This window comes from Coenobita brevimanus, chromosome 88 (assembly GCF_032717465.1).
Source record: "Coenobita brevimanus isolate Jiangsu-jjx chromosome 88, ASM3271746v2, whole genome shotgun sequence".
Classification (NCBI taxonomy): Eukaryota; Metazoa; Arthropoda; class Malacostraca; order Decapoda; family Coenobitidae; genus Coenobita; species Coenobita brevimanus.
Genome location: NC_137041.1, coordinates 2,296,404 through 2,323,447, shown reverse-complemented (window position 1 = coordinate 2,323,447; position 27,044 = coordinate 2,296,404). Strand labels below are relative to the sequence as shown.

The window sequence follows — 27,044 nt, the reverse complement described above, 5'->3', positions numbered from 1 at the left end:
ATAAATTCCATTAACCTTTCCATTAAAATTACATCTTTTTCACTATAATTTTCCTTCTGTCAAGTGATCTATTCAGTTTAGAGACAAGTTCTCACTGTGAAAGTATACAACCATTTCAGCAGGATTTCCTTATTCAGTACTTCATCCTTTCCATCATTACATAATTTAACCCTCTGATTGCACTGGAGTTAATTCTGCGTTGGGAAGAACTGTAGCATAATGATGAAGTTAACAGCTGAAGTAAACTGCTGCTGTATTGCTTTGAGGTTGCTACTGTTTAAAAACTTTGCCTGCCTAAGGGCAGACCTCTCACAGTGAAGGGGTTAAGGAATATTAGGGTGAGTAGGCAAACAGAGATGGCAGACAAATTGGAGAAAGCAACCACAAGCAGAAGGATGTGGAGGAGGAGAAGGGGTGGATTGAGGAGAGTGGAGAAAGCGGCTACTAGAAGGAAAGGGAAACGCAGGAAGACCAGAAGGCAAAGTAACAGCAGCTACGAGAATGAGAGTATGCAGCTCGGAGGAAAAAGGAATAGTGGAGAAGAAGGATAGGTCAGAGTGAAGGAAGCAGAAGCAAGAAAGACCTGAGGGTGGGGTCCACAGTTGTCCTCGGTGAATCCGTTGAGGCATTCGCAGGAGTAGCTGTTGCCCTTATCCACACACACCAGGCTGGCCGGGCACGGGTTGGGCGAACACAGGTCGTACTGGGGGAAGCAGGCAGGTTAGTGTAGGGGGACTGGGTGCATTAGGAGAACTGGGAGTGTGGCACAGGAGGACTGGGGGTGGTGACAGAGGACTGTGTGCATTAGTAGAAGACCGAGTTTAATAGTTTTGGTGTTGTAGTTATTTGGTGCTTAGGTTAATGCAAGGAACTGAATATGTTGTAGTACTGGGTATTTAGTAGTACTGAGTGAGGAAGAGGGGATTAATGTGAGAAGTACAGGTATTTGTGCTGTGCAAGAACTGGGAATGGCAGTGGGACAGCCAGAGATATGATTTGTGGTGGTAATGGCATAGTGGTTTATACTGCTAGGTTTAAATGTGGAAGTATGGACTGTGTGGAAGTGTTGAATGTGTAATAATAACAGTACTGAATGTGACAGCATAGTACTGGGTGAGGCAGGAGGGGTTAGTGTGGAGGGTACTGGTACCCTGTACTGTATGGGGACTGGGCGAAATGGAGATGTGGCAGGAGATAGGGATTTATGTGGAAGGACTAAGAATGTGAAGTAATGTGATGATGCTGGCTGTGTGGAGGGGTGGGGGAGGGTGTTGGTGTGGTGTGTTGTGGAACTGGGTGGACTGCAGATGGCCATACAAACTGGGTAAGGTAACAACACACTGGCATTAATGGTACTGGTACCGTGGTGGTGTTGCATGTGTGTCAGTACTGAGCGAGGGGCAGTGGGGGTAGTGTGGTGGGTACTGGCTATGTGTTGGAAGAACTGCATATGACAGAACAGTCTAAAACTAATGTAGGAATGGTGTTTTGGCTGTTCTGAGGATGATAGTACTGTATTGGGTGAGGCAGAGGATAAGTATGATAAGTACTGGTGGTGCTGGGTGGTGTGATAGTAATGGTAGGCAAGTAATACTGGTTAGGAACGAGTGACATATATGGCGGTAGTGGAGGGAAAGGCAGGGTGTTAGCGTGAAAGGTATGACAATAAAGTGCACATGTACGTATTAAATAAACATCCATCATATCTTGCCCCATTCAAACTGAGAATGGCTCTTCCATTTCTTTTTTTTTTTTAATTCTAGGTAATGTTACGATATTTTATTCAGCCTAGGGAACGTTTTTGAACTGGAGGGGTAAGATATACTGTGCATTTGCATTCACATTTCTGAAGGCTTTGGCCATGCAGACACTTTTCACTTGCTGATGACAAATAACAATGATACTATAGTCCTTTTACCTTAACCTGGCCCAATTTTCTGCTGGTTTGAAACTAATTTCACATAACAGAATAAGACAGTGCTGCAGCTCTACATCCTTTCCACAGCTTTTCTTCATAACCTGCATCATATTCTAGAATTAATCTACAACTCAGTTTTCAGGATGGGGGGATGACAGTTTTAGGCCAAGTCAGAGTAAAATGAGTGTAGGTGCCATGTAGTTCCAGTACCAAAAGTCTGCTACCAACATTTTTTTTTTTTTTTTTTTTTTTTTTTTTTTAATATAAAGGATATGTACCCTTATTGTCACTTTCATTAACTCCCACACTATGAGGAGGATCTTCAAAGTAGAAAAAAATATCAGACACCAGCAAAAACAAAATGAAAAGCACATCCTCAGGTTGAAACAGGGTAAAACACACTCAGAAAATAACCACCACATAGACACAACCATCCAAGAGATAGATCACTCCAGCACACACACAAAACACCACACCGGCAGTTCAGTTTTAGGGACCCCCCTAAAGTAAAGACATATGGGACAACTTTTGACACTATGGCATGTATGTCACCTGCCTAACTACTGCAAACACTTAAACTTTATGATCTGTATGGCTGTTTCATCCTGGGAATTACAGCCATGTATGTATGTCACCTACTGAACTCTTTTAACTACTATCACGTGTGTGGCCAGTTCTAAAAACATTTTGACATTCATGTATGTATGGTACCTACAAAACCCTTTACTCTTATGATCTGTATGGCTGGTCTAGAATTACTATCACATCTATGTGCGTACCTCACCCACTGTGCTGTTGCAAAAACATAACTCATATGATGTGTTTGGTTGTTTAATCCCAGGTTTCACTATTGCAGTGATGCTGGAGAGGGATGCCTTCAAGTGTTGGCACTGAAATGACTGTGACAGAGATGTCTGGTTATGCAAACTTCCCTCAATCTCCTACCTGTCTCCCCAAAGAATAATGGTGGACTTCCCCCAGTCCCATCATCTGTGCAGTACGAGCAACCATTGTCAATGATCTTGAGACACAAGCTGTGGCTCCAACTGCAATGGAGGTACTGCCTTCCACTAAACAACCTACTTGATGTGCAGCTCTATACACTGATGATAATCATTATAAACATTAACAATCACCTGCAAACACATAAATCACACTGAGTGTTGAAGCACTACATTAAGCAAAAACCTAATCTGATCTGTTGGCAAAAGCTCTCATTCACAACCTTTAGAATATCAGAAACTAATTTACAAATGTTATCCAGGTTTAATTCATTTTATATAGCATACACCATCCCAATGACTGTGTAAAAAAAAAAAAAAAAAAAAAAAAAAAAAAAAAAAAGCCAGTCTTTTACGCATTCCCTACTATCACAGAGAAAAGAATAGGAACATCAACGGTGGTATTTACCCCCAGTTAACCAAATCTCACTCACATACAATTACAAGTAACAACAAAGGCAACGAGAATTTCTCTCCATCCAGCTTGGCCTGCATTCCAACATCAACATAAAAACATCAAAAAAAAAAAATAATGTTACTAATTGGTGATGTCTCACATAAATAGCAATAACATTAAAAACATCAATAATAGCTATATACTTGAGCACACTGACCTAACAATATATAATCATGGTAAATAATTCCTTTACACTTCTGGTTTCTGGATGAAAGAAGCATTCCTACTAACTCAGGGCACAGGAGGTTTTTCAATCAAATAATGCTGTCAAGGATATAACTTTGGGCCTTGGATGTACTTTGCACTTTATTCTGGTATATGCAAGAAAATATTACACTTTGCAATTTATTCTAGCATATGCAAGAAAATATTAAACTTTGCAATCTATTCTGGCATATGCAAGAAAATATTACACATCTAATGGGCAAATCCCTGACTTAAAGGAGTTAAAAACAATCCTAAGTCTTCATCAGCTTGCATGTATACTGTATTTTGTGGGTTACTGGTAATCCCTTTGAGGGACACTCTGGACAGAAGGGGTTTGATATTTTGAAGCATGCAGCCAAACAGTGGGTCCCTACAGTTCAGACAGGATAATATAAGCTTGCCTATTACCAATATGTGCTGGTTCAGTAAAATCTATTTTAGACAGTGGCATAGCAAGGTCTTGATGGATGGGGGGCCAAACCCTAATTTGGGGGGCACAATGCAACACAATGTCCCTAAATTCCAAAATCCACTGTTCCAAATGTGGGGAGGACCAGTGAGTTTTGGGAGGGGGGGGGGGAAAGCTCCCCAGGCACCCCTCCCCTTAATCAGAGAAAAAAAGAAAAGCAATCCATATGGAAATTGTGCTTACTGTGAAGATACTTTTGGTTCAGCTTGAACCTCCTTCATTTGAAGATGTCATAGCACAGCACCATGAAGCCAAGACACTATGTTTTAACTGAGTTTTGATATGGTGTAAAGAAATTACCAACTCCATGTTTTAATGAACACCCCACACCCTCAACACAGACAACTAAATAAGGTGCCCAAAATAACCTCATTAACACCCCAACAAGAAAAGGTAAAAAAGATAAACAGCAATGTAATGTGGTCAACACTCCAACCTGGCCGACCTTAATCTCGCAGTGTCCACCCGTGTAGCCCCGTCCACAGAGACACTCGTAGCCGCCTATGTGGTCCACGCAGGTGCCCCCGTTGGCGCATGGGTTTGAGTCACATTCGTCATACTCAAACTCACACCGCTGGCCACCAAACCCTGAGGATAAGGTGGTGATGGTGATTAGGAGGTGATGGAAGTGACTCGTTGGTGTGTGTGTGTGTGTGTGTGTGTGTGTGTGTGTGTGTGTGTGTGTGTGTGTGTGTGTGTGTGTGTGTGTGTGTGTGCTGTGACCTTCACACATGCACACACCCATCCCCTTGCTCAAGGGGGACAGTAACCACCCACTTCGTCAGTGAAACTTTTCGCAACTTGAGCAAGGCACGAACTCCTGTCCACCAGTTGGCAAGCGAGATGTTACCACTGCACCAGCAAGCAGTGTGTGTGTGTGTGTGTGTGTGTGTGTGTGTGTGTGTGTGTGTGTGTGTGTGTGCGTTAGCACACGGTGGAAGGAAAAAGAAGAAAGAAGGAAGAACTGGATAGGAATGAATGTTGAAAGCTGGGTGGAAGACTAAGATGGCAGACAGAGAAGGAAGGTGGATCATGGTACAGAGAGAGAAGTTAGATGACTGGACATCAGGTGAAACAAAATGGACACAAGGTTATGAAGAATCAAGAAGACTAAGAAAGTGGAAGGGAGAAGGAAGGATGGAGGAAAAATGGAATATGGTAGAAAGACTGGAGCCAGGTGAAGGAAGGACATATAGTGATGCAAGGCTGAAGCAAGAACATGTAAAATCACACTGCATAAAGAATCAGTGTTGCACTTTTATAAGTACAATACAGTATTCTATACTCTTTTTACGCTAACTTGGACTAAAATTGCCACCCCTCCATCTTAAATGCCAAGTTGTAACGATATATTAGCACTAGAATATGGTGCTAGTCATAAAGAAGTGCTATGACAGGAATATTTCATTAGTGTCTTATTCTGCCATCGAACTACATGAAAAAAAAAAAAAAATTGCTACAACAAAACTGTGGGCCAGGTTAACACTAGAATATGATGCTAGTCACGAAGAAGTGCTATGAAAAGGATGTAGAACTGTGGTCAGGCCTTTTTCTGCCACTGAGCTATGTAAAATAAACTGCAAAAGGACGAAAATTTGAGCCAAGTTAAGGTGAAAGGACTCTAGTTTAAAATTTTTGCGGAGTTTTCATACTGAGGAAAATAAGGTTGGTAAATAAGGGATCATTATTAATTATGAAGTTCTTTCACCTGAACTTGATAGATTTTTCCTTTTGCAGTATATTTTACATGGCTCAGTGGCAGAAAATAGTAATGTTACAGATCTACATCCATTCCTTAGCACTTCTTCGTGACTGGCATTGTTCTTGTGTTAATGTATTGATACGACTCAGCATTCAAAACAGATATAACAATTTTGGCACTTCCTTAGCACTTCTTCGTGACTTGCATCATATTCAATCCTCTACTGTAATCAGTATATGTGAACCAATCCCCATTCAATTAATATCATACATAACTAGGAAGATAACTGAACATTTAATCACGATAAAAGATACTACTAATATTCTAAGACCTGGGACAAGGTCATAGAGTGTGACCTCAGGGATAAGAGACTAAATAGGGAGGCTGCCAGAGATCAAGCAGCAAGGAAAGCCGCCATTAGGCGATCACGGCCGACGCATGCATGTTGGCGTCTTTATAAACGAAACGATAAACGATTTCAAGGAATGCAATGAAACTGTCTTCATCCTCCCTATGGTAGTCACTGTCGGGTATTTTATTATATCTTTTATTTATTTATTGTGACAGCGCTTAACAACTGTACTCTGCTGTATGAAATCCCTGAGTCAAAGAGTTAAAGGTAGAGGTTAGTACTGAATGAACGCTGCCTCTGTTGTAATCATCACTAATTGTCTTTTCGTCCCCAAAACTGTGCACTTTCCCAGAATCCTAGCGTGTGTTGAGCAGAATTCCTGAAATGGTTGGAAGTGCGAGGCCAGAGGGGAAAAAGCACAGTGCATCACCCGACCTTCATCCACCCTACTCTACCCACCCCACCCCATCCCACCCAACCCTACTCCTCCCATCCCATTCCTTGTACCCAACCCAACCCACCACACCCAGCCCCGCCCTAGCACTGGTCTCTTCTGCACCATTCTTTATCATCCGCCCACCCTCTCGTACCAAGACAACATTACATGTACAGTACTGTTCACTCCCTATTCGTCACTCAGTAATATCTATTTTTACTGTATTTCACTTACACACACCACACACACACACACACACACACAATTTCACCCATTGTAACCCAACCCAGCCAAACTTAACCATGTCTAACCTAACCCAACCCAACCTACCCGGGCCCCACTCAACCCGACCCCGAACAAACCCCACCCAGGACTCACCAGGCTGGCAGAAGCACCTGATGCCGTGGGTGGAGGTGTCCACGCAGACGCCGTGAACACAGGGCCCCGCGTCACAGCCCGTCACCTCCTCCTCGCCCTCCGCCCCGCTCCTCTCCGTGCATTGGGGCCCCGTCCACCCCGAGGGGCAGTGGCACGTGTAGGAGGAGTGGTTGCCCGTGCACGTGGCCCCGTTCTTGCAGGGACCTGACTCGCAGAGGTTGGTTCGCATCTCGCAGTATCGTCCTCGGTAGCCTGGTGGGGTAAGGGGAAGAATCACTGGTTTGGCCTGGTATGGTTGCATTAGGCTAGGGTAGGTCAGGTTAGGTCAGGTTACGTTAGGTTAGGTTGGGTTAGGTTAGGTCAGGTTACATTAGGTTAGGTTGGGCTGGGTTGGACTGGGGACTGGAGAAATGAGAGTGACGAGTGGTTGTGGAAGTGGTTGCTGGTGTGGTTAGATGTGGTATAAGTTAGAGTGGTAGGAAAGTGTCGTGGGGAATAAGGTGAGCGAAAACCAATGGGGATAGTGAGAGAAAGATGAAACAAGAAAAGGAGGGTGAGGGTACAGAGATAGACTGACAGATGGATAGAGATAGAGGTATAGATAAATAGATAGATATACACAGATAAGTATAGGCAAAAATAGAAAATAAATAGAGAGATAGAAATGCAAACACATGGATAAAGACAGAGAGAGAGAGAGAGAGAGAGAGAGAGTAAATAGGAAAGTTTGGCCATAGCTGTCCCAATCTACAGCAAACCCCACAAAACAAGAAAAAATGCACGTGAAGGCCCCCCCCCCCTCTCTCTCTCTCCTGTGCAAAGTTGTATGTTAGGCTTTTTCTGTTCAATGGTGTATGAATATTTGGGTATATAGTTTTTCTTTTTTCTTCTTTTTTTTTTTACACGGTATGTAGAATTTCATGTTTTCCAGTGGTAAAAAATGTGGATGGGTTTTATTATTATTATTATTATTATTATTATTATTATTATTATTATTATTATCATTACTACTATTTGACTTACTATTATTATTGTTATTATTATTATTGTTATTATTATTATTATTATTATTATTATTATTATCATCATCATTACTACTACTACTACTACTAATACTACTATATCATTATCATTATTATTATTAATATTATTATTATTTTAGAAGGGGGCTCAACAATGAAAAGAGGGAGGGGATTTACACTTTCTCCTTTCGACTGTAAAAAAAGAAAAGAAAAAGAAAAAAAAAAAAGGTAACCACTGTTCAGGTCAGCTCTAAATAAATAAATGAATAAATAAATAAATAAAGGACATATAAGTCCTTTTTCGTCTGGAATATAGAGAATAATAGGATACGAAGCGATTATTTTAAGTTTGTGGAGAGAGAGAGAGAGAGAGAGAGAGAGAGAGTTAACAAAGTAAATGAACAAGACTTCCTTGTCTTCACCATCTTGGGAGGAGGAGGAGGAGGAGGAGGAAGAAGGGGTGGGGAGAGAGAAGGAGCAAGAGATGGGAGGAAAGAGGAAGACGAAGGTGAGGGGGGGTGGGGGTGGAAGAAGTGTGTGTAAGGGTAGGGAGAAGGGTAAATGATGAGGAGGTGGGGAGAGTGGTGGGAGGAATGGGGGGTGAGGGAAGGAAGGAAGCTGTGGTAAGGTGGGGGAGGGAAAGGGGAAGAGGAGAGAGAGGGGAGGGGGGGAGCGATGAGGTGGACGTCAAGAGTGCACAAGAGGAGATGGAATTAGGTTAGGGTGGGGGAAGGGATGAGTGGAAAAGGTAAAAGGGAAAGTAAGTAGGGAGGAGAATAAGTAAGAGGCGGGAGGGAGGGGGGAAACGGGGAGGGGTGGTGGGGGAAAGGAGATTGGGTTAGGGGGGAAGTGAGTAAAGGGGGAGGGGGAGAGGGGAGGGGTGGAGTGGGAAGGGCTGGAACAATTAAGCAAAAAATTATGGAGTTCATTAACACGCTCTTCTTAAAATTTTTCTTTATATTTCTACAAGCCAGTGTACTTAATGGCGTAAAAAGCTGTTAAAGAAGAATAATGCCAAGTTTTTTAATGACTTTCTTACGCTAAATTATCTTTTATTACCATGACATGATTTTTACTGCTCTTGATGCATTGAGAAAAATTTTATTCAATATTCGATGGGCTTCTCAGTCCTTAATAGATAGATAGATAGATAGATAGAAAGAGAGAGAGAGAGAGAGAGAGAGAGAGAGAGAGAGAGAGAGAGAGAGAATGCTAATAGTGGAGGAGGAGGCAGTAGAGTGGGCAAGCAGCTGTATTTTAAGGTGTGTTGAAATGTAAAGAGGAACGCTGACAAGGAGCACAAAGGCACGAGACAGACGCACACAGAGACTCACAGGAAGAAGAGAGACACTGGCAGAAGACACAGAGACCCACAGGAAGAAGAGAGACACTGGCAGAAGACACAGAGACTCACAGTAAGAAGAGAGACACTGGCAGGAAACACAGAGACTCACCAGTACAACTCAATGACTCACTATAAAACAGGACGCATGGTGACTCACTACAAGGGCAGCAGGCTCAATAGCAACTCATTTAAAAGAACAAAGACATACATGTGAAACGGAGACAGTGGAAGGACCCAGAGTGACTCACCATAAAGACAGTGAGACTCAGTGACTCACCATATAAAAAAAGGTACAGGATGGGCTTAGCATAGGGACAAAAGTACTAAACGTAAGGGCAGAAAGACTAACTACAAAGACAGAAGGACTAATTGTAAGGCAAGAAGACTAATATGAACACATCCATCGTAAAAACATATTCATCGTAAGAACACAAATACTCGTACAGACGAATGACTGGATAAGGACAGAGGCGCAAGAGAGATTCATTTATGGGCGACAAGTATGTTAAGGTTTCATGATAAGGTCTCGCACCAACGATACAAATTCTGAAAAGACTCACTGAAAAGATCTTATGCTTAGAAGGTATCAAAATAAGAATCATATGGAAGAAATTGTTGATCAAAAGACACAGACCCACTAGATCATCGTTAAGGACAGAGAGACACACAGTATGGATAAAAACACGAAGAGGGATCATCATAGGGACCATTTGGACAGAAGACATCATCAAAAAACAAAAGACCCATTAAAGACACACTACATGGACAAAAACGCCAGAACACATCGAACAAAAACGCCAGGACACATCAAACAAAAAAGCCAGGACACATCAAACAAAAATCCCAGGACACATCAAACAAAAATCCCAAGACACATAGAGGGAACCAGTGTACTCACCATAAGGACACAGACACTGGAACGTATCTCCGTCGTGTCCCTCTTGTATGTCGACACAGATGCCAGCGTTGAGGCACGGGTCGCCCTGGCATGCGTTCCTCTCCTCGCAGTGGCTGCCGATGTACCCCTCACAGCACTGGCATTGGTAGTGCTCCTGGCGTCCGGCAGGGCAGCAGGGCATGGAGAGAAGGGTGACAGAAGGGAGGATAAAATGTTATTAGGAATCGCGACAGTCAACTAAACCAAATATATAAAAAAAAAACAATCACTAAGGTCTGTTACTACATTCCAAAGTCCTGTCTTGCCTCTCCTATTCAATCCTGTCTTACCCTGTCTTTTCCTTTCCTTTCCTTCCTTTCCCTCCCCTAAACTGAGCTTCCCTTTCCTTCCCTTCCCTACCCTACCATAGCATACCCTACCCTGCCCTACCTTACCCAGCCCTTCCACATGTGTCCCTAGGGGCCAAGTGTTTTTTTTCCTGTTTTTCATGGATAATGTCTGGCAATTTTATTCAGCCTACATAAGACCCGGGGTTGTAGGGACACATACACACACACACACACACACACACACACACACACACACACACACACAGGTTACGACACACACTCTCTCTCCACACACACACACACACACACACACACACACACACACACACACACACACACACACACACACACACAAACACGATACCTGAGCTCTCCGGAAAAGCAATCAGATAAATGACAAAGGGAGGGAGAGATAAGAGAGAGAGAACAAGGCAGTTCAGAATAATGGATAAAGAATGAACGAAAAAAATACGAGAGAGAATGATGAACAAAGAGAAGGGAAGACGAAACGAAAGGAAAAATTAAAGACAGAAACAACCGATGTCAAAATTACTAATATATGGAAAGTGAAAATAAAATAAAAAGTAGTTAAAATAAGAAAAAGTTAAATAAAGAATAAAAACGACGATTATGGGAAAAGAAAGCTAGTCCAAAAAGACGAAAATTAAAGAAAATGTGAAATGAAGGAATAAAAAAAATGAACAAATAAAAATAAGTGAAAATGGATATAGATTGGGAAAAAATCGAAAGGGAGAAATAATATATATCAGATTTTTAAGAGAAGTATAAACAAAAGCTAGTACATAAAAAAAGTAATTAAAAACACTAGGCTTGATCATAAAAAATTATTATGACATGAAAAAGAACCCCCTCCAAAAAAATGAAAAATAATGATGGTATATTGCAAAGATAAAAACGGAATGAATGATAATAAAACAACAATAATAATGAGAGAGAGAGAGAGAGAGAGAGAGAGAGAGAGAGAGAGAGAGTAAAAGCTCCACCCAGGGCCACCCCTATCCCCCTAGGCAACAAATTAATGTCAGCAGGTTCTTGTGTGCTCTCATTTTCTCCCTCCTACTACTACCATACCACCACTACCAATACGACCACAAACACCACTACCACTAACCATACCTGACCTGACAGCCAAGAGCAGAGAAGTTACTACTACTACTACTATTACTACTACTACTACTAAATAATAATAATAATAAAATAACAACAACAACAACAACAACAACAACAATAATAATAATAATAATAATAATGGAGTGTGGTGATAATGAGATAAGTAAATATAGATAGATATAGTAACTGTATACTGCATTCATACTAGTGTACTACACATGGACACTCTCTGGATGTGGTGTAACAAAACAGTTAAAAAGTTATACAATACATTTTAATTCATGAATATTTGCCTTGTATATTTTAAACAAATTTATTTTTATGAATTAATCAACGAAAAATAGTATCGGTTCGCACACCACGTAAATATGTACGCAAAAACACGTAAACAAAAGAAATGCTGGCTGATTGTTTTGCTGCTGCTGCTACTACTACTACAACTGCTATTACCACCACCACTACTACCATCACCAGCAGCACCATGATTACTTCTACTAACCATATTAGGCGTGGCATAGCAGACGCCCTTGCCGGAGCAGAGGGAGCCTTCACCACACTCAGCAGACCGCACCGTGACCTGCAGCTTGAAGCATTCCGTGGACGACCATGACGACCGACCTGTGATGGAAAAAAAGTCTGATTAGAGATTAAGGGAGAATGGCGTAATACAGATGAGGGAGATGAAAGATATGGGACGAGAAAGGTGGGGAGAATACGAAGAGAGGTGGCAGAGGAAGAGGTAAGATGGGAGACGAGAAAGGTAGGGAGAATGTGAGGATAGGCAGAGGAAGAGGAAGAATAAGATGGGAGAGGAGAAAGGTAGGGAGAATATGGAGCTAGGCTGTAGGGAAGGAGAAGACGTAAGATTGGAGAAAGGTGGGGAGAATATGAGGATACGTAAGGAAGGGGAAGATGTAAGATGGGAGAGGAAAAAGGTAGGGACAATATGAGGACAGGTAGTAGAGGAAACAGGATGAAGAAGAGGAAATTTGCACCTTGAAGCATTCTGTTGACGACCAAGACCTGTGTGTGTGTGTGTGTGTGTGTGTGTGTGTGTGTGTGTGTGTGTGTGTGTGTGTGTGTGTGTGTGTGTGTGTGGAAGAGAGAGAGAGAGAGAGAGAGAATCACAAACAGGAAAATGACACTAGGGCAAAAAAGCAAAGAAAAATTGGGAGGAAGGAAACAGGAGAGAGGCAGGAAAGAATACTGAGGAAGGAAAGAGGGGGAGGGAACGGAGGGAAAAAAGGTAATGGAGGGAGAGAAGAACCGGAGGGTGGGATAAAAGGGAGGAGGGAGGAGAAAGGAATATAGGGAGAAAAAAGAATGAAAGTGAGAAGGATGAAGAACTAGGGATATGTAGGTATATGTAGGAAATATATATAAAAACATCTCTATCAAACACACGCACGGAGCACCAGTCTCCAAACACATACACACACAGTAAAAAAAACACGCAAAGCTTCTCAAAACACACGCACAAAACATCCCTCTACACAGACACACACACACTACAATAACATATGGAGGCAGTTTGAAAGGAGGGGAGGAGAGGAGGAAATGAAAAGAGGAGAGGGAGAAAGAGAAAAAAAAGAGGAGAGAGAAATTGAAGGAAAGAGAGGATATTAAAGAGAAAGACTGGGGAGGAAAATGGAAGAAGCACAAAGGATGAAAGAAAGGGAAAAATATGAAAAATTTAAGAAAAGAAAATGAAAGGAGAGAGAGAGAGAGAGAGAGAGAGAGAGAGAGAGAGAGAGTCCCTGGTCATAAGAGTCCACCTGAGGCTCACTAGGAACACTGAAGGAAGGAAGGAAGGAAGGACGGAAGGAAAGAAAGACGGAAGGACAAAAGGAAGGAGGGAAAGGAGGGAGAAAGGGAGGGAGGAAGGGAGGGAAAGAAAGAAGAAAAGGGAGGAGGGAGGGAGAAAAGGAAAATAAAAATGTGGAATGAAAGAAGAGGAAAGAATGAAAAGAGGGAAGGAAGGAATCAAGCAAAGGAAGTTGAAAAAAAAAAAAACACAGAAAACAGAACATGAAACAAAAAACGAAGGAAGGTCAGATACGGGAAGGAAGACGGGCGATAGAATGAAGGATAAATGAAGGAATGAAGGAGCCTAAACATACGAAAAAAGATATGGAAAAAAAAAAGGATGGAACACAAGAAGGAAGAGGATGGTAAAAATGAAGGAAGGAAGAAGAGAGGGAAGGAAAAATGGAAGGAGTAAAAAAAGGAGAGAGAATATTAATGTCACACTTATTTCTCCCTCCAAGCAACACACGGGGAAAGAAGGGAGGGAGGGAAAGAAGAAAGAAAGGAGAGAGGGTGGGAAGGAAGGAAGGAAGGAAAGAAGGGAGGGAGGAAAGCATGGGGAGAAGGGAAAGAACTGAGGTAATGGAAGGAAAGAAGAGATAGGAAGGGAGGGGAGAGAGCAACTACATAACTAAGTGTGAAAGTACGGAAGAAACGAAGAAAGGAAGGAAAGGAAGGAAGGAAGGAAGAAGGGAGGGAGGGAAGGGGTAGAGAGTAGGGAATAAAGAGACAATATTTTGTCACATACATTTCACCCAGAAGACAAGCAGAATATGGGAGGAAAGGAAGGAAGGACGTATGGAGGGAAAGAAGGAGGGAAGGAGGGGGAGGGAAGGTGAAGAATTAAGGACGAAAGGCATACAAGTAACCGAGAAGAAAATAATGAGAAGAAAAAGGGAATGAGAGAAAAATATGGAAGAAATGTGAAGACAGGAAGTAAAGATGTATGATAAATGTGAAGTGAAAATAGGAGGGAGAATTGAATGAAGGAGGAGGGAAAGAAAGAGGGAAGGAGAGAAGGAATAAAAGAAGTAAGAAGAAAGTGGAGCTGGGAATATGGAAATTGTATAAAGGGAAGGGAGAAAAGAGAAAGAATAACAGTTGGCGGAAGGAAGGAAAGAGAAAAATGGTTAGTAAGGAAAACAAATGAAAGAGGGATAAGGAAGGAAGAAGGAAAAGAGGAAAAAATAAAGAAATACAAAGGAGGAATATTAAACTCATGGGAAAAATGAGAAAGAAAAAACAGAGAGGGAGAGGAAGAAGAGGGGAAATAAGAGAGAAGAGAGGAAAATGAGAGAAGAAAAGAAAGGAGGGGAGGGAAGGAAAAAGGAATGGAGATGAGGAGCAGGAGCGGAAGTTGGATGAATAAATGCATGAATAAATACGAGAGAGAGAGAGAGAGAGAGAGAGAGAGAGAGAGAGAGAGAGAGAGAGAGTAAATGAAATAGGCATAACAATAAAATACAGAGGAGGCGAGAAAAAAAGGAGGAAAGAAGAAAGGAAGAAACAGAAGAGAAAGAAGGAAGGAAAGGAATGGGGAAAGAGGGAAGGAAGGAAGGAAATAATGAAGAGAAAATGCATGATAATTAAAGACAAAAAAAAAATCAAGGTATTACAACACACACACAAACACACACACACACACACACACACACACACACACACACACATAGTCATTAGCTTACATCTGATCCCTCTCACAGGACCATAAGAGTAAACAAGGAGAGAGAGAGAGAGAGAGAGAGAGAGAGAGAGAGAGAGAGAGAGGCTCTAAACAAGGGAGAAAGAATTAGAATGACCTCTGATGATGTGTCGTTTCTGGCTGGCTGGCTGGATGGGAGGAGGAGGAGGAGGAGGAGGAGGAGGAGGAGGAGGAGGAGGAGGAGGAGGAGGAGGAGGAGGAGGAGGAGGAGGAGGAAGAGGAGGAGGAGGAGGGGGAGGAGGAGAGGGAGGAGGAGGATATATAGAAAGCAGGAGTGGAGAGACGTGCAAAGAGGGGAGGGGAGGAAGGGGAAGGAGGAGAAGAAAAGGGGGGAAATGAGAAGGGGAGGGGGAAGGGAAGAGGAAAGGGAAGGGGAAGGGGAGAGGGAGGGGTACCATGGCTGCTATTTACTACCTCGTTCCGTTTTAGAAGAGACATTTGTCGTAGGAGGAGGAGCAGACGGGTGGAGGGAGGGAGGGAAAGTTGGGGTGGGGAGAGGAAAGGAAAGGAGAGGCACGGAAGCAGGGAGAGAGGAAGGAGGGAGGAAGGCAGGGTGGAAGCAGAGGGGAGGATGGAGGAGCAGGAAAGTGGGGTAAAGGTAAAAGAAGGACGGAGGAAAGAGAGGAAGGGGAGGAGAGGGAATAAAGTGGAAAGGGGGTAGGAAGAGGAAGGGGGAGAGAGGGACCCTGGATGAGGAGGGAAAGATGAAGGATGAGAAGGGAGGGAGGGATGGAGAAAGGAGGGGAAGAAAAGGGTGAAGGAAAAGCATGGATGGATCGAGGAAGATGGGAGATAAAGAAGGAGAGGGGAGGGAGAAGAGGAGGACCATCTCTGTCATCTTGGGTCTCTTTCTCTCTCTCTTCCCCCCCCCTCTCTCTCTTTCTCCAATATTCAGTCACCCTCCTTTCCCTTATACTGTATTCCATTTCTATCTTTCTCCTCTTTCCTCCCTGACATTCTCTCTCTCTCTCGGCTTCCCTTTCCCTCTCCCCTTCTTCCCTCTCATTAAATTCAACTTATCCTCTCTCCCTCTCTCTATCACACACACACACACACACACACACACACACACACACACATCCAGGATATATATGTATAGATAGATAGATAGATATAGATATACATTTTTTTTTTGCTATATAAAACCTTCTGCCTTGTTTAATTCGTCACTTGAAGGAAGCACTACATCCAGTGAGTAGATAGTGAATGACCCCACCTATCAGATACTCCTCTTGTTACATACTCGCATACATATAAACAGATGGATAAATAGAGAGGCGGATAGATAAGTGGATAGATACACAGACAGATGGATAGATGGATACATTCATAAATAGTGTAGATATTTTCACTCTATTTTTGTGGGCCTTTTCCTCTCTTTCCTTAAGTCTTCTAGTCATATTCCTTCCTTCCTCCCTTCCTTCTCCTCTTTCTCCTTTTCCCTCTCTCCCTCCTCCACACACACACACACACACACACACACACACACACACACACACACACACACACACACACCACACACACACACATATATACCCTTTATCCTCCAGAAAATCCTCCCTTGTCCCAAACTGACTCAGCTAAATTCTCTCACCTCCTTAGCTTCATCACAGCTAACCCTTGCTTCTCTCTCTTTCTCTCTCTCTCTCTCCCTCTCTCGTTAACTTCATCCCAAGCAACTTTTTCTCTTCCACACATCAACTCCCTCTCCCTCCCTCCCTCCCTCTCTCTCTCTCTCTCTCTCTCTCTCTCTCTCTCTCTCTCTCTCTCTCATCCCTGGCCTAATTTGCGACACCTGAAGCTCTTGAGAGACACAATTCCACCTTTCCTCTTCTCCCTTTATCGCCCTCCCTTGTCTTCACCCTCTCTGTTCTTGGGGAGGGAGGGAGAGAGAGAGGAAGGAAGGAAGGAAGGAAGGAGGGAAGGAAGGAAAGAAAGAAAGAAGGAAGGAAGAAGCTAGGAGGAGGCAGGGAGGGAGGGAAATATGGTGGAAGGGAGGGAGGGAGGGAAATATGGTGGAAGGGAGGGAGGGAGGGAATAATGAAGGGAGATAGAAGGGCGAATGGGAGGGACTGAAGGAAAGATGGTGAAAGGGAGGGAGGGAGGGAATAATGAAGGGAGATAGGAGGGCGAATGGGAGGGACTGAGGGAGGGAAATGGGGTGTGGGAAGAAGGAATGCAGGGAGATGGAACAGTAAAAGGTAAAGGAAAAACAAAGAGATAGGAAGAAAGGGACGAGGTAAAAAAACGGTACGGAAATATGAAACGCAGAAGGAGATGAGGAAAAAGGGAGTGGAGGGAAAAGAGAGTGGAGGAAAAAGAGAGTGGAGGAAAAAGAGAGTGGAGGAAAAAGGGAGTGGAGGAAAAAGAGAATGGAGGGAAAAGAGAGTGGAGGAAAAAGGGAGTGGAGGGAAAAGGAAGTGGTAGAAAACAGGAAATAAAGGCAGAGCAAGGAAGGAAGCAGGAAGAAGAGAGGGATCTGGGAAAGAGTGGGAGACAGGTAGAAGAAATAGTGGTGGGGAGAAAGGGGGGAAGTAAGAAAAGGTAGTGAACTAGGGAGAAGAAATGAAGAGGGTAGGGAGAATGATGACAAGAAGTACTGTAGGAGGAGGAGTGAGAGAAGAAGGGAAGGGAGAGGGAAAAGAGGAAGAAACACACGAAAGGAAGAAGGAGTGAGGAAATGGAGACAAAGATTGTGTGTATGTGTGTGTGTGTGTGTGTGTGTGTGTGTGTGTGTGTGTGTGTGTGTGTGTGTGTGTGTTTGTGTGTGTGTGTGTGTGTGTGTGTGTGTGTGTGAAAGAGAAGGGAATATGAAGAGAGGAAAGAGAGATGGATAAAAAGAGAAGTGTGATGGTGAGAGCTGGTTATGCTGAGTGCTGATTATGTGGCTTTGCTCTCATAAGGGTGGGGAGGAAGGAGAAAGGAGAGAGGGAAGAAGGAAGACGGAGAGGAAAGAAGAAAGATAGGAAGGAGTAAGAGAGAGAGAGAGAGAGAGAGAGAGAGAGAGAGAGAGAGAGAGAGAGAGAGAGAGAGAGACTAAAATATTACAGTGCTGATGATGTGTCTCTCATGTTATAAGTTTGTGCCAGGTACTCAAGACAAGGTAATGAAATCTGGCAAGACGGCACCGGAGAGTTTTTATTTTATTTCTTTATTTATTTATTTATTATTATTATTATTATTGTTGTTGTTCTTGTTGCTGTCGTTGTTTATTACCACGGCAGGGAGGAAGCAAGAGGGAAGGAAGAAGGAAGTAGGGAGAAAGGATGGAAGAAGGGAGATAAGTAAGGAGGTAGGAAAGGGGAAGGACAACAAAGAGATGAGTAGGGAAGTGGAAGGGAAGTTGGAGGAAGGAAGGTAAGCAGGGAGGAGATAAAGGAAAAGGAGACAGAGAGATAAGTGGGGAGGTGACTGAGAGGAAAGGAGGTAAGTGGAGAGGAGATAGAGAGAAAAGGAGGAGGTGAAATGAGTGTGAAGATAGAGAAAAAGGAAGACAGGAAGACAAGACTGTAAGCTTCCTGACGCTGTAGCTAAAGTCTCGTAAGTTTCTGGGACAGCACGGGAAGGGGAGACATAGCGAAAATGGAAGTGAAATCTGGCAAACGGGGACCCTAGAGTTTTACGATTATTCTTTTTCGCCTTATGGTAGCGAACTCCAAGACGTAAGGAAAGATGTTATTCTCTCATTTTAGCTTTATGGCAGCGAAATGTTGGAAATCTGAGACGGGGCAGAGTTGGATTATTATTTTTATTATTATTATTATTATTATTATTATTATTATCATTATTATTATTATTATATTTTATGGTAGTGAAACCTTGGTATTTAGGACGGAAGAATTGGATTATTTATTCATTTTATCTTCCAGACTCTCTCTCTCTCTCTCACCTCCCCTTCTGGCTATCTCTCCGCTTCCCTCATTAGTTCCCATTCGCTCTTGTTAATTTCTCTCTCAGCTCTTCCTTCCCCTTCATTCCCCTCTTCCTTGCTTCAGATACTCTGTTTTGTTTTCTTTCGCTGTTTCTTCTACCTTGCAATAATTTAATTTCTTCATGTTCATTTGAAAATACTCTCTCTCTCTCTCTCTCTCTCTCTCTCATCTGAGTTCACTATTTTCTCCAATCTCTCTTTTCATGTTCACTGCCAAATACTCTCTCTCTCTCTCTCTCTCTCTCTCTCTCTCTCTCTCTCCTCTTCCTTCTAGCCTCTCTCCTACCTTAATTCCCTCTTCCTCTTCACTAATCCCTCCATTCACCTCTTCCTTTCTTTCTTCCTCTTCTCCCCCTTCATCTAAATCTCTCTCACTTATCTAAATTCCTCATTCATCCTCTGTTCACTAATTCTTAAGGTTAATCTTCTCTCTCTCTCTCTCTCTCCTCTCTCTCTCTCTCTCTCTCTCTCACCAATCCTCATTTCCCCTCTCTCTCATCAACATCGTCCTCTGCCACACCTGAGAACAGCCTTAAGCACCCATCTCTCTCTCTCTCAACCTTAAGCACCCATCTCTCCCACTTACCCTCACTCCCACACTTCCACCCACCTGAGCACCTTCTCGATTGCCACTCTCTCTCTCTCTCTCTCTCTCTCTCTCTCCAATATCACTCATTACCTTTCCTGCAGGTCCAAAAATTTCTTCTCTACACAGACTCATTTCTAATCATTCACCAAATACTTTCCATCATCATCATCACTGTCATCACCATCATTACTATTAATAATATTACCATCAATCAACATCAGTCATCATCACCACCATCACAATTATTACGTGCGTCATCAACCACCACCACCACCATCATCATCATCACCATCATCAATCACCACTACCATCATCATCATCACAGTTATCACCACCACCACCACCATCATCATCACAGTTGTCACCACCACCATTGCCATCATCATCACAGTTATCACCACCACCATCACCATCATCATCACAGTTATCACCACCACCACCACCATCATCATCACAGTTATCACCACCACCACCACCATCATCATCACAATTATCACCACCACCACCACCATCATCATCACACTTGTCACCACCACCATTGCCATCATCATCACAGTTATCACCACCACCATCACCATCATCATCACAGTTATCACCACCACCACCATCATCATCACAGTTATCACCACCACCATCATCATCACAGTTATCACCACCACCACCACCATCATCATCACAATTATCACCACCACCACCACCATCATTATCACAGTTATCACCACCACCACCACCATCATCATCACAGTTATCACCACCACCATTGCCATCATCATCACAGTTATCACCACCACCACCACTACCATCATCATCACAATTATCACCACCACCACCACCATCATTATCATCATCATCATCATGACTATTTTAGAAACCCATCTCCCCACGCTCTGACACACCAGAAAATTAATCTGTCTCTCCCACACTCACTCACTTTTAAGATTCACTCTCTCTCTCTCTCTCTCTCTCTCTCTCTCTCTCTCTCTCTCTCTCTCTCTCGGCCACCTTGTTACCCCCTTGTACACACACACACACACACACGCACACACACCCCTCCCCTCCCCCTCCCACATACCTATTAATATCCCCCTCCGATACTTCTCCCCCACCTGTTACTTCGCGGATCTTCCTCCCACCCTAACACCCACCAACCTAGTGATACAGCGCTGGCCTGCTGTTGAAAGGCAGGGAGTTCGATCCCATTTTGTGGCATGGACGAGTTAGGTTATGAGAATTCCTTTACAACACACCAAATTAATTCTCACCAGACCTACCGGCATTTCATAAAATAATGACAATAATAACTAAATAAGTACAACAACAACAACAACAACAACAATAATAATAATAATAATAAAACACCAAACTAGTCCTGAATGGCAGCCTTGGTATGCATTTAATATGGACGGTGAATATTAGTCCCTAAGTGGTGACATGCGAAGACGTGTGGCCAATTATAATAAAAAAAAAATGTGTCCTCTCTCTCTCATCCTCCTATCCTCTCTCCCTCATCTTTACTCCTCCACCTCTCCTGTCCGTCTTTCCTCCTTCCCCACGTGCCCAGGTGGCGACATGTGTAGGTGTGCAGCGCCCTCTAATTCAAGAACTTATGCCCTCTCTCTCCCATCCTCCTATTCCCTCTCTCTCAACCATCATAACTCCCACATCTCTCCAGTCCATCTGTTCTCCCCCTCCACTCCTCTCCCACGTATCCACATCACTTCCCACGACCATCCTATCTACATGATCCTCTTCCTTGCATTCCTTATCTATCCAACATCCCTCCCATGCACCCAAAACCCCTCACTATCATCTCCCAGGCACCAACTCCCACGCCTACCTACCTTCCTTTCCACGCCCATCTACCTTCCTTCCCACGCCCATCTCACCCACCTACATTCCCCTCCACGAGTCTGTTCCCCAATCCCCATCCCTCCCATGCACAAACCATCCCCTCTTGTCTCTCCCATGTGCTTATCATCACATTTCACATCTTTCCTGAACTCTTCTTTCCAATTCCTTTCTTCTTTTCTAATGTCATCTCAGCCCTTCTCTTTCTCTCTCTCTCTCTCTCTTTCCACGACCCTTCCTTCCACCCTCTTGTTTTCCCTCCGGTGCAACTGCTTTGCTTCTGTCTATCTCTGTCAGAATCTATCTATCTATCTGCTCCTCTATCAGTATATTCTGTTCAGTCTATCTGTTATTTATATCCCCCTTCTATTTACCTGCGTACATCTATCTATCTATCCATCTATCCATACAGTATATCTTGTTCTATCCATCTATTTTTCAGGTATGTTTTTTATGACTCACTCTCACCCTCCTCCCATCCTCTCTCTCTCTCTCTCTCTCTCTCTCAGCCAGACAGAGTATAAATCCCAGCGACTCCCAGTAAAGCGACCGTAAAACCAGGGAGTAATTACCGCCAAGGACATTAAAACGGCGGACTTACGTGGCTGTTGAGAGAGAGAGAGAGAGAGAGAGAGAGAGAGAGAGAGAGAGAGAGAGAGAGAGAGAGAGAGAAAGAGAGAGAGAGTCGCGTGAGTACGACCCATGAAAACAGGAACATTACTCTCGCCTTTACCGTCCGTCCTTTACCCAACCCGTAATTATAACATCATTAACACCGGGTTCCGTAGTGGAGATTATTTTATTCTATTCCATATCCCGAAATACTCTAAGATGGAGAGGGTGGAAAATGAGAGACTGACTAGAAGAGTATTAAGTGAGGTGGAGGGAGAAGGGAAGGGGGAGATGAGAGATTGACTAGAAGAGTTTAAGTTAGTGAAGTGGGAGGGGGAGGGGAAGACCGAGGAGAGACTGAGTAGAAGAGTGTATGGGAGATGGAGGGAGAGAATGAGGAGAGAGTGTCTAGAAGAGTGTATGTGGGTGAGGTGGTTGGAGGAGAGGGAGGACGAGGAGAGACTGACTGGAAGTGTATGTGAGTGGATGCAGGGTGGAGGGGGAGGGGGAAACCGAGGATGAGATGGAGATACAGCATGAGAAGGGATGTGAGCTGGGGAGAGGGCAGACTGACGGCGAAGGAAAGGACGATATGGAGCGATTTGTTTCTGGCCACTACTTAAGAAATTTAGGCGTCTGGCTATAGATAGATAGATAAACAGCCAGGCAAATACTGATAGATACATAGATAGATATAGAAGGACAAACATAGATATATAAAGAAAGAGAAGAACAGATAGATAGATAAATTGATAGATAAAGAAAGAGACAGACATAAATAGATACACAGACAGGTGGACAGATACAGACAGATAAATTTCCAGACGATTTTATTTAGAGTAGAAAACCCCCTTGCTCTTGAAGGGGTTAATATTTCGCGGTCTCTCTCATTTAGTTTCTATTCCTCCTCTCTCTCTCTCTCTCTCTCTCTCTCTCTCTCTCTCTCTCTCTCTCTCTCCATATTTCTGTCACCATATAATAAAAAGTTTGATAGAAATTGTTTTTTTATATTCTCTTTCCATATACATTTTTCAACCTGAGGACAACAAGGCTTATATTCCATGGGTTAAAAAATACAAGTTCGTCCTTAAGGGATTTAGAGTCTAAGGTAGGCTTCCGTTTTTTCTCATTTTTTCTTTCCATCCTGCAGAGAGAGAGAGAGAGAGAGAGAGAGAAAGGGGGGGGCGCCAGTGGGTGTGAAACAACAATTACTTGACTGAATGTAAACAGTATGGCAATTATACAAAATTTATAACACAACGCAGGACAGAAATGTGTAATAAACAAAATAAATCACTTAGGGAGAGGTGTTAGGGAGACGAGAATACAAGGCAACGTGTAACAGGCCACAGAGAAGGTGTGTGTGTGTGTGTGTGTGTGTGTGTGTGTGTGTGTGTGTGTGTGTGTGTGTGTGTGTGTGTGTGTGTGTGTGAGTGTGAATATCAGCTCAAAAAGGAGGTGCAATGAGGTGGTGTGGGGGTGTAGGTGATATACAGTGTCGCTCCACGCTGCTGCCCTGCTTATTAACTCCTCCCACACCACTAATTACAGAGATGGAGTGTCCTGCTGGGCGAGGGATTATCATTAATATGTTAAGGTGGAGCGCGGTGCAGTGAGGCCAGGTGACAGCAGGTGGCGAGGTGGGGAAAGGGGGTGAATGAAAGATTAACTGTATGAAGAATGGCAGGTGGGGGAAGTGGGTGAGGGATGTGTTTGTGTTTCTGTTTGTTTGTGTGTGTGTGTGTGTGTGTGTGTGTGTGTGTGTGTGTGTGTGTGTGTGTGTGTGTGTGTACTGTGGAAAAGATGGTGAAAGACAGAAGGAAAGGCATGGCAGAGAAGGAAAGGGGTGGAGGAAAGAGTGAAAGAGGAGAGTGAAAAGGTAGAAAAAAAGAGTGAAAGAAGGAAGGAATGGAATGAAACAGAGAGAGGGAAGACAGCAGAGGAAAGGAAAGGGGATAGAAGAGAGTGGAACTGGGAAGGAAATGGAGTGGAAGAAGAGAGAGTGAAAGAAGGAAATACACAGATGGAAGAGATAAGAAGCATACAGCAGGAGAATGGAAAAGAGACAGAAGAGAGAGTGGAGGAGGGAAGGAGGGGCGAGGAATGGAGTGGAGGCTGGAAGCGAAGTGGAGTGGAGTGGAGTGGAGGGGTGGAATAAGTGCCTCTCCAGCCTATGTGGTAGGGTGATAGGGCAGGCAGCAAGGTACAGTCATGGCTTTATGTGTACCTAGGCTTGTGTGGACTTGGGATGTGTGTACCTCGATGTGCGTAGGCTACTTGTGTGTACTGTGGCTGCGTATGTAGGCCGTGTGTAACTGGCCAGTGTGTACTGGGGCTGTGTGTAACGAGCTATGTATACCTAGGGATGTGTGTACCTAGACCTGTGTGTTCTCTGTGGGTAGCGTGTGGTTGTGTGTACTTTGGGATGTGTGAATCTGGGTTGTGTGTACCGAGATGAGTGTGCGGGTACCTAGAGCTGTGTACACCGGGTCTGTGTGTACATGGGCTGTGTTTGTCAAGGCTGTGTGTGTACTGGGTTATGTGTACCTGAATGTGTGTGTTGCTTGTAGGTAATGGGCTGTGTGTACCTGAGCTGTGTATACCTAGGCCCTGTGTGTACCCGGCTGTGTGAACCAAGATGTGTGATGTTCTCTGACTGTACCATGGCTGTGTGTACTTCAGCTGTGTGCACCTAGGTTATGTGTGCCTAATGTGTGTACCTAGGTTCTATGTATACCTGTGGTCTTACGTGTATACCTGTGTGTACCCACCATCGGCACAAACTTTAGAGCTGTGTGTACCCAAGACGTGTGTGTGTGTGTGTGTGTGTGTGTGTGTGTGTGTGTGTGTGTGTGTGTGTGTGTGTGTGTGTGTGTGTGTGTGTGTGTTTGTGTGTGTGTGTGTGTACCTTCGGCCGCTGTGTGTATCTGTAAACTTGTCCATCTGTTAATCCTGTGTGTACCTATGAACTTATGTCTGTATGTCTTGTACACACTATGATCGGTGGCTGAGTGTGTGTAAGTACTGTGTGTATCTATGTGCGTTTAAGCATCTGTGTCCGCCGAAGTCCTGTGTGTACCTCTGGGGGTCGTGAGTACCCATGAGCATCAATGTTTACATGTAAACCCTGTGTATACCTCATTTGTTTACATACATATAGGCCGTGTAGACGTGGGATCTGTGTACATGTTTTGTGTGTGTACTTACAAGCGTCAGTGTACTTACATGCCCTGTGTACCAAAATCTTGTGTGTACTATTGGGTCGTGTGTGGAACTACAAGCGTCAACCTATCATGTGTGTACCTGTCCTGTGTGTACCTGTGTGCGCCTACCTGAAGTCCTGTGTGTACTTTCGGGAGACGTGCACGTTCACATCTTGCGGGGACTTGTGTGTGTACTCAGGTGAGAGAGAGAGAGAGAGAGAGAGAGATTAAAGCTAGAGAAAGTAGGTGAGACGGAGGTAGGCACGGTACTCTCAAAGCAAGGACTCTTAACCACCAACCTCATTCACTAACTCTCCTCCCTCTCTCTCTCTCTCTCTCTCTCTCTCTCTCTCACACACACACACACACACACACACACACACACACACACACACACAACTATAATCTCAAACTATCCCCCAAGCCTCTGTTGACTCTCCTCGCTATCATGCCCCTTCCAGCTGCCTAAGAACGTGAGGCAGGGACCCGAAGAACGTGCTTGTGGTGGCGAGAACAGCCCGGCATTCTTACTTTCATTTCTACTTTCTCCTACACAGAGAGAGAGAGAGAGAGAGAGAGAGGGGGGGGGTAAATTTCATGTACTATACTTTTTCACTCTAACTCGCCCTGAATCTGACATCCCTCCTTCTTGAATGCTCAGGTGTAACAATAGATAAGAACTATAATATGATGCTAGTCACGAAGAAGTGCTAGGGAAAGGATGCAGAGCTGTAGTCTGTAGTACGGCTTATTCTGCTATCGAGCAATGTGAAATCAGCCACAAATAGACGAAAATCTGCGTCAAGTTTAATTTTAAAACTGTATAAAATGATATAAAAGAGGATGTTCATGTGTAGGATGCAAAATAAATCGCTAAAGAAGAGGTGTTAAATTTCCAAAGCCACAAAAATACTGGGGATCATATTCTAACTGGATATGAATTCGTATTACCCATTCCACTGCGATTTATTTTTCATATTACACCTCCGTATCCTCCTGTCTGTTGCTAATGGAGACTATGTGAGGCTGAAATTATATACCGTAACACAAACGAGAATGTTCAGTTGTAATACGTAAGATGAACAGCTAAAGAACAGGTGCAACGAAGCCCCCTATGCCACACAAAACATGACCAAGTAAAAAGATATCAAAGGAATGTGTAGTATGCAAAATAAATTGCTCTGGAGCAGGGGCAACGACGCCTCCCGCGCCAGTCCCTCGTACCAGCGTGCAAAGAAACTAACAGTGGCGGTAATCTGGCAAGGGGGAGGGGGACTTAAGAGCAACTTTTGGCGGTACTTTCCACCGTGCCCAGTCCTGATTAAATTCAAACTTTTTAGGCGGGAAATGAAGCGAGTGACTTCCTGTGTTTGCTGGCTTATTCCCTTATCCAGCTTGGCGGCCATGATGGTGACGTCACGCGTGTCAACATCCGGTGTAGCACGTTTTCTTTCCTTTGTCATAACCTTTTTTGATCTCCTTGGCGGCTTTTCATTTTACCTGCTTGTGTGATGTTGATTCTTTTTTATTTATCTTGTGTGACGGCCATGGTGGTGACGTCACGAGTACAAACATGGGTGAGAGAGGCATATTCATTCGTCCTTTAATATGCTGGGGTACTGTAGGCGGATTTATTTTTTCAGATGTTTTTTCCGCGGTACATTAGAGCTACTTATACTTATTCTCCTAATGTTTTGCTTCTTTTTCC

At 43.6% G+C, this 27,044-nt stretch overlaps 1 protein-coding gene across 1 annotated transcript in view; it reads right to left on the bottom strand.

Moving 5' to 3' along the window:
- LOC145411159 (uncharacterized) overlaps positions 1-27,044 on the bottom strand; it is a 165,823-nt gene that overhangs the window by 12,742 nt on the left and 126,037 nt on the right. The window contains exons 5-9 of the mRNA XM_080281214.1: positions 12,145-12,263; positions 10,186-10,339; positions 6,921-7,172; positions 4,498-4,640; positions 584-703 (exon numbers count right to left, since the gene is read on the bottom strand). Of these exons, the coding sequence (XP_080137340.1) occupies positions 584-703; positions 4,498-4,640; positions 6,921-7,172; positions 10,186-10,339; positions 12,145-12,263 (788 nt within the window). The remainder of the gene's footprint in view (positions 1-583; positions 704-4,497; positions 4,641-6,920; positions 7,173-10,185; positions 10,340-12,144; positions 12,264-27,044) is intronic.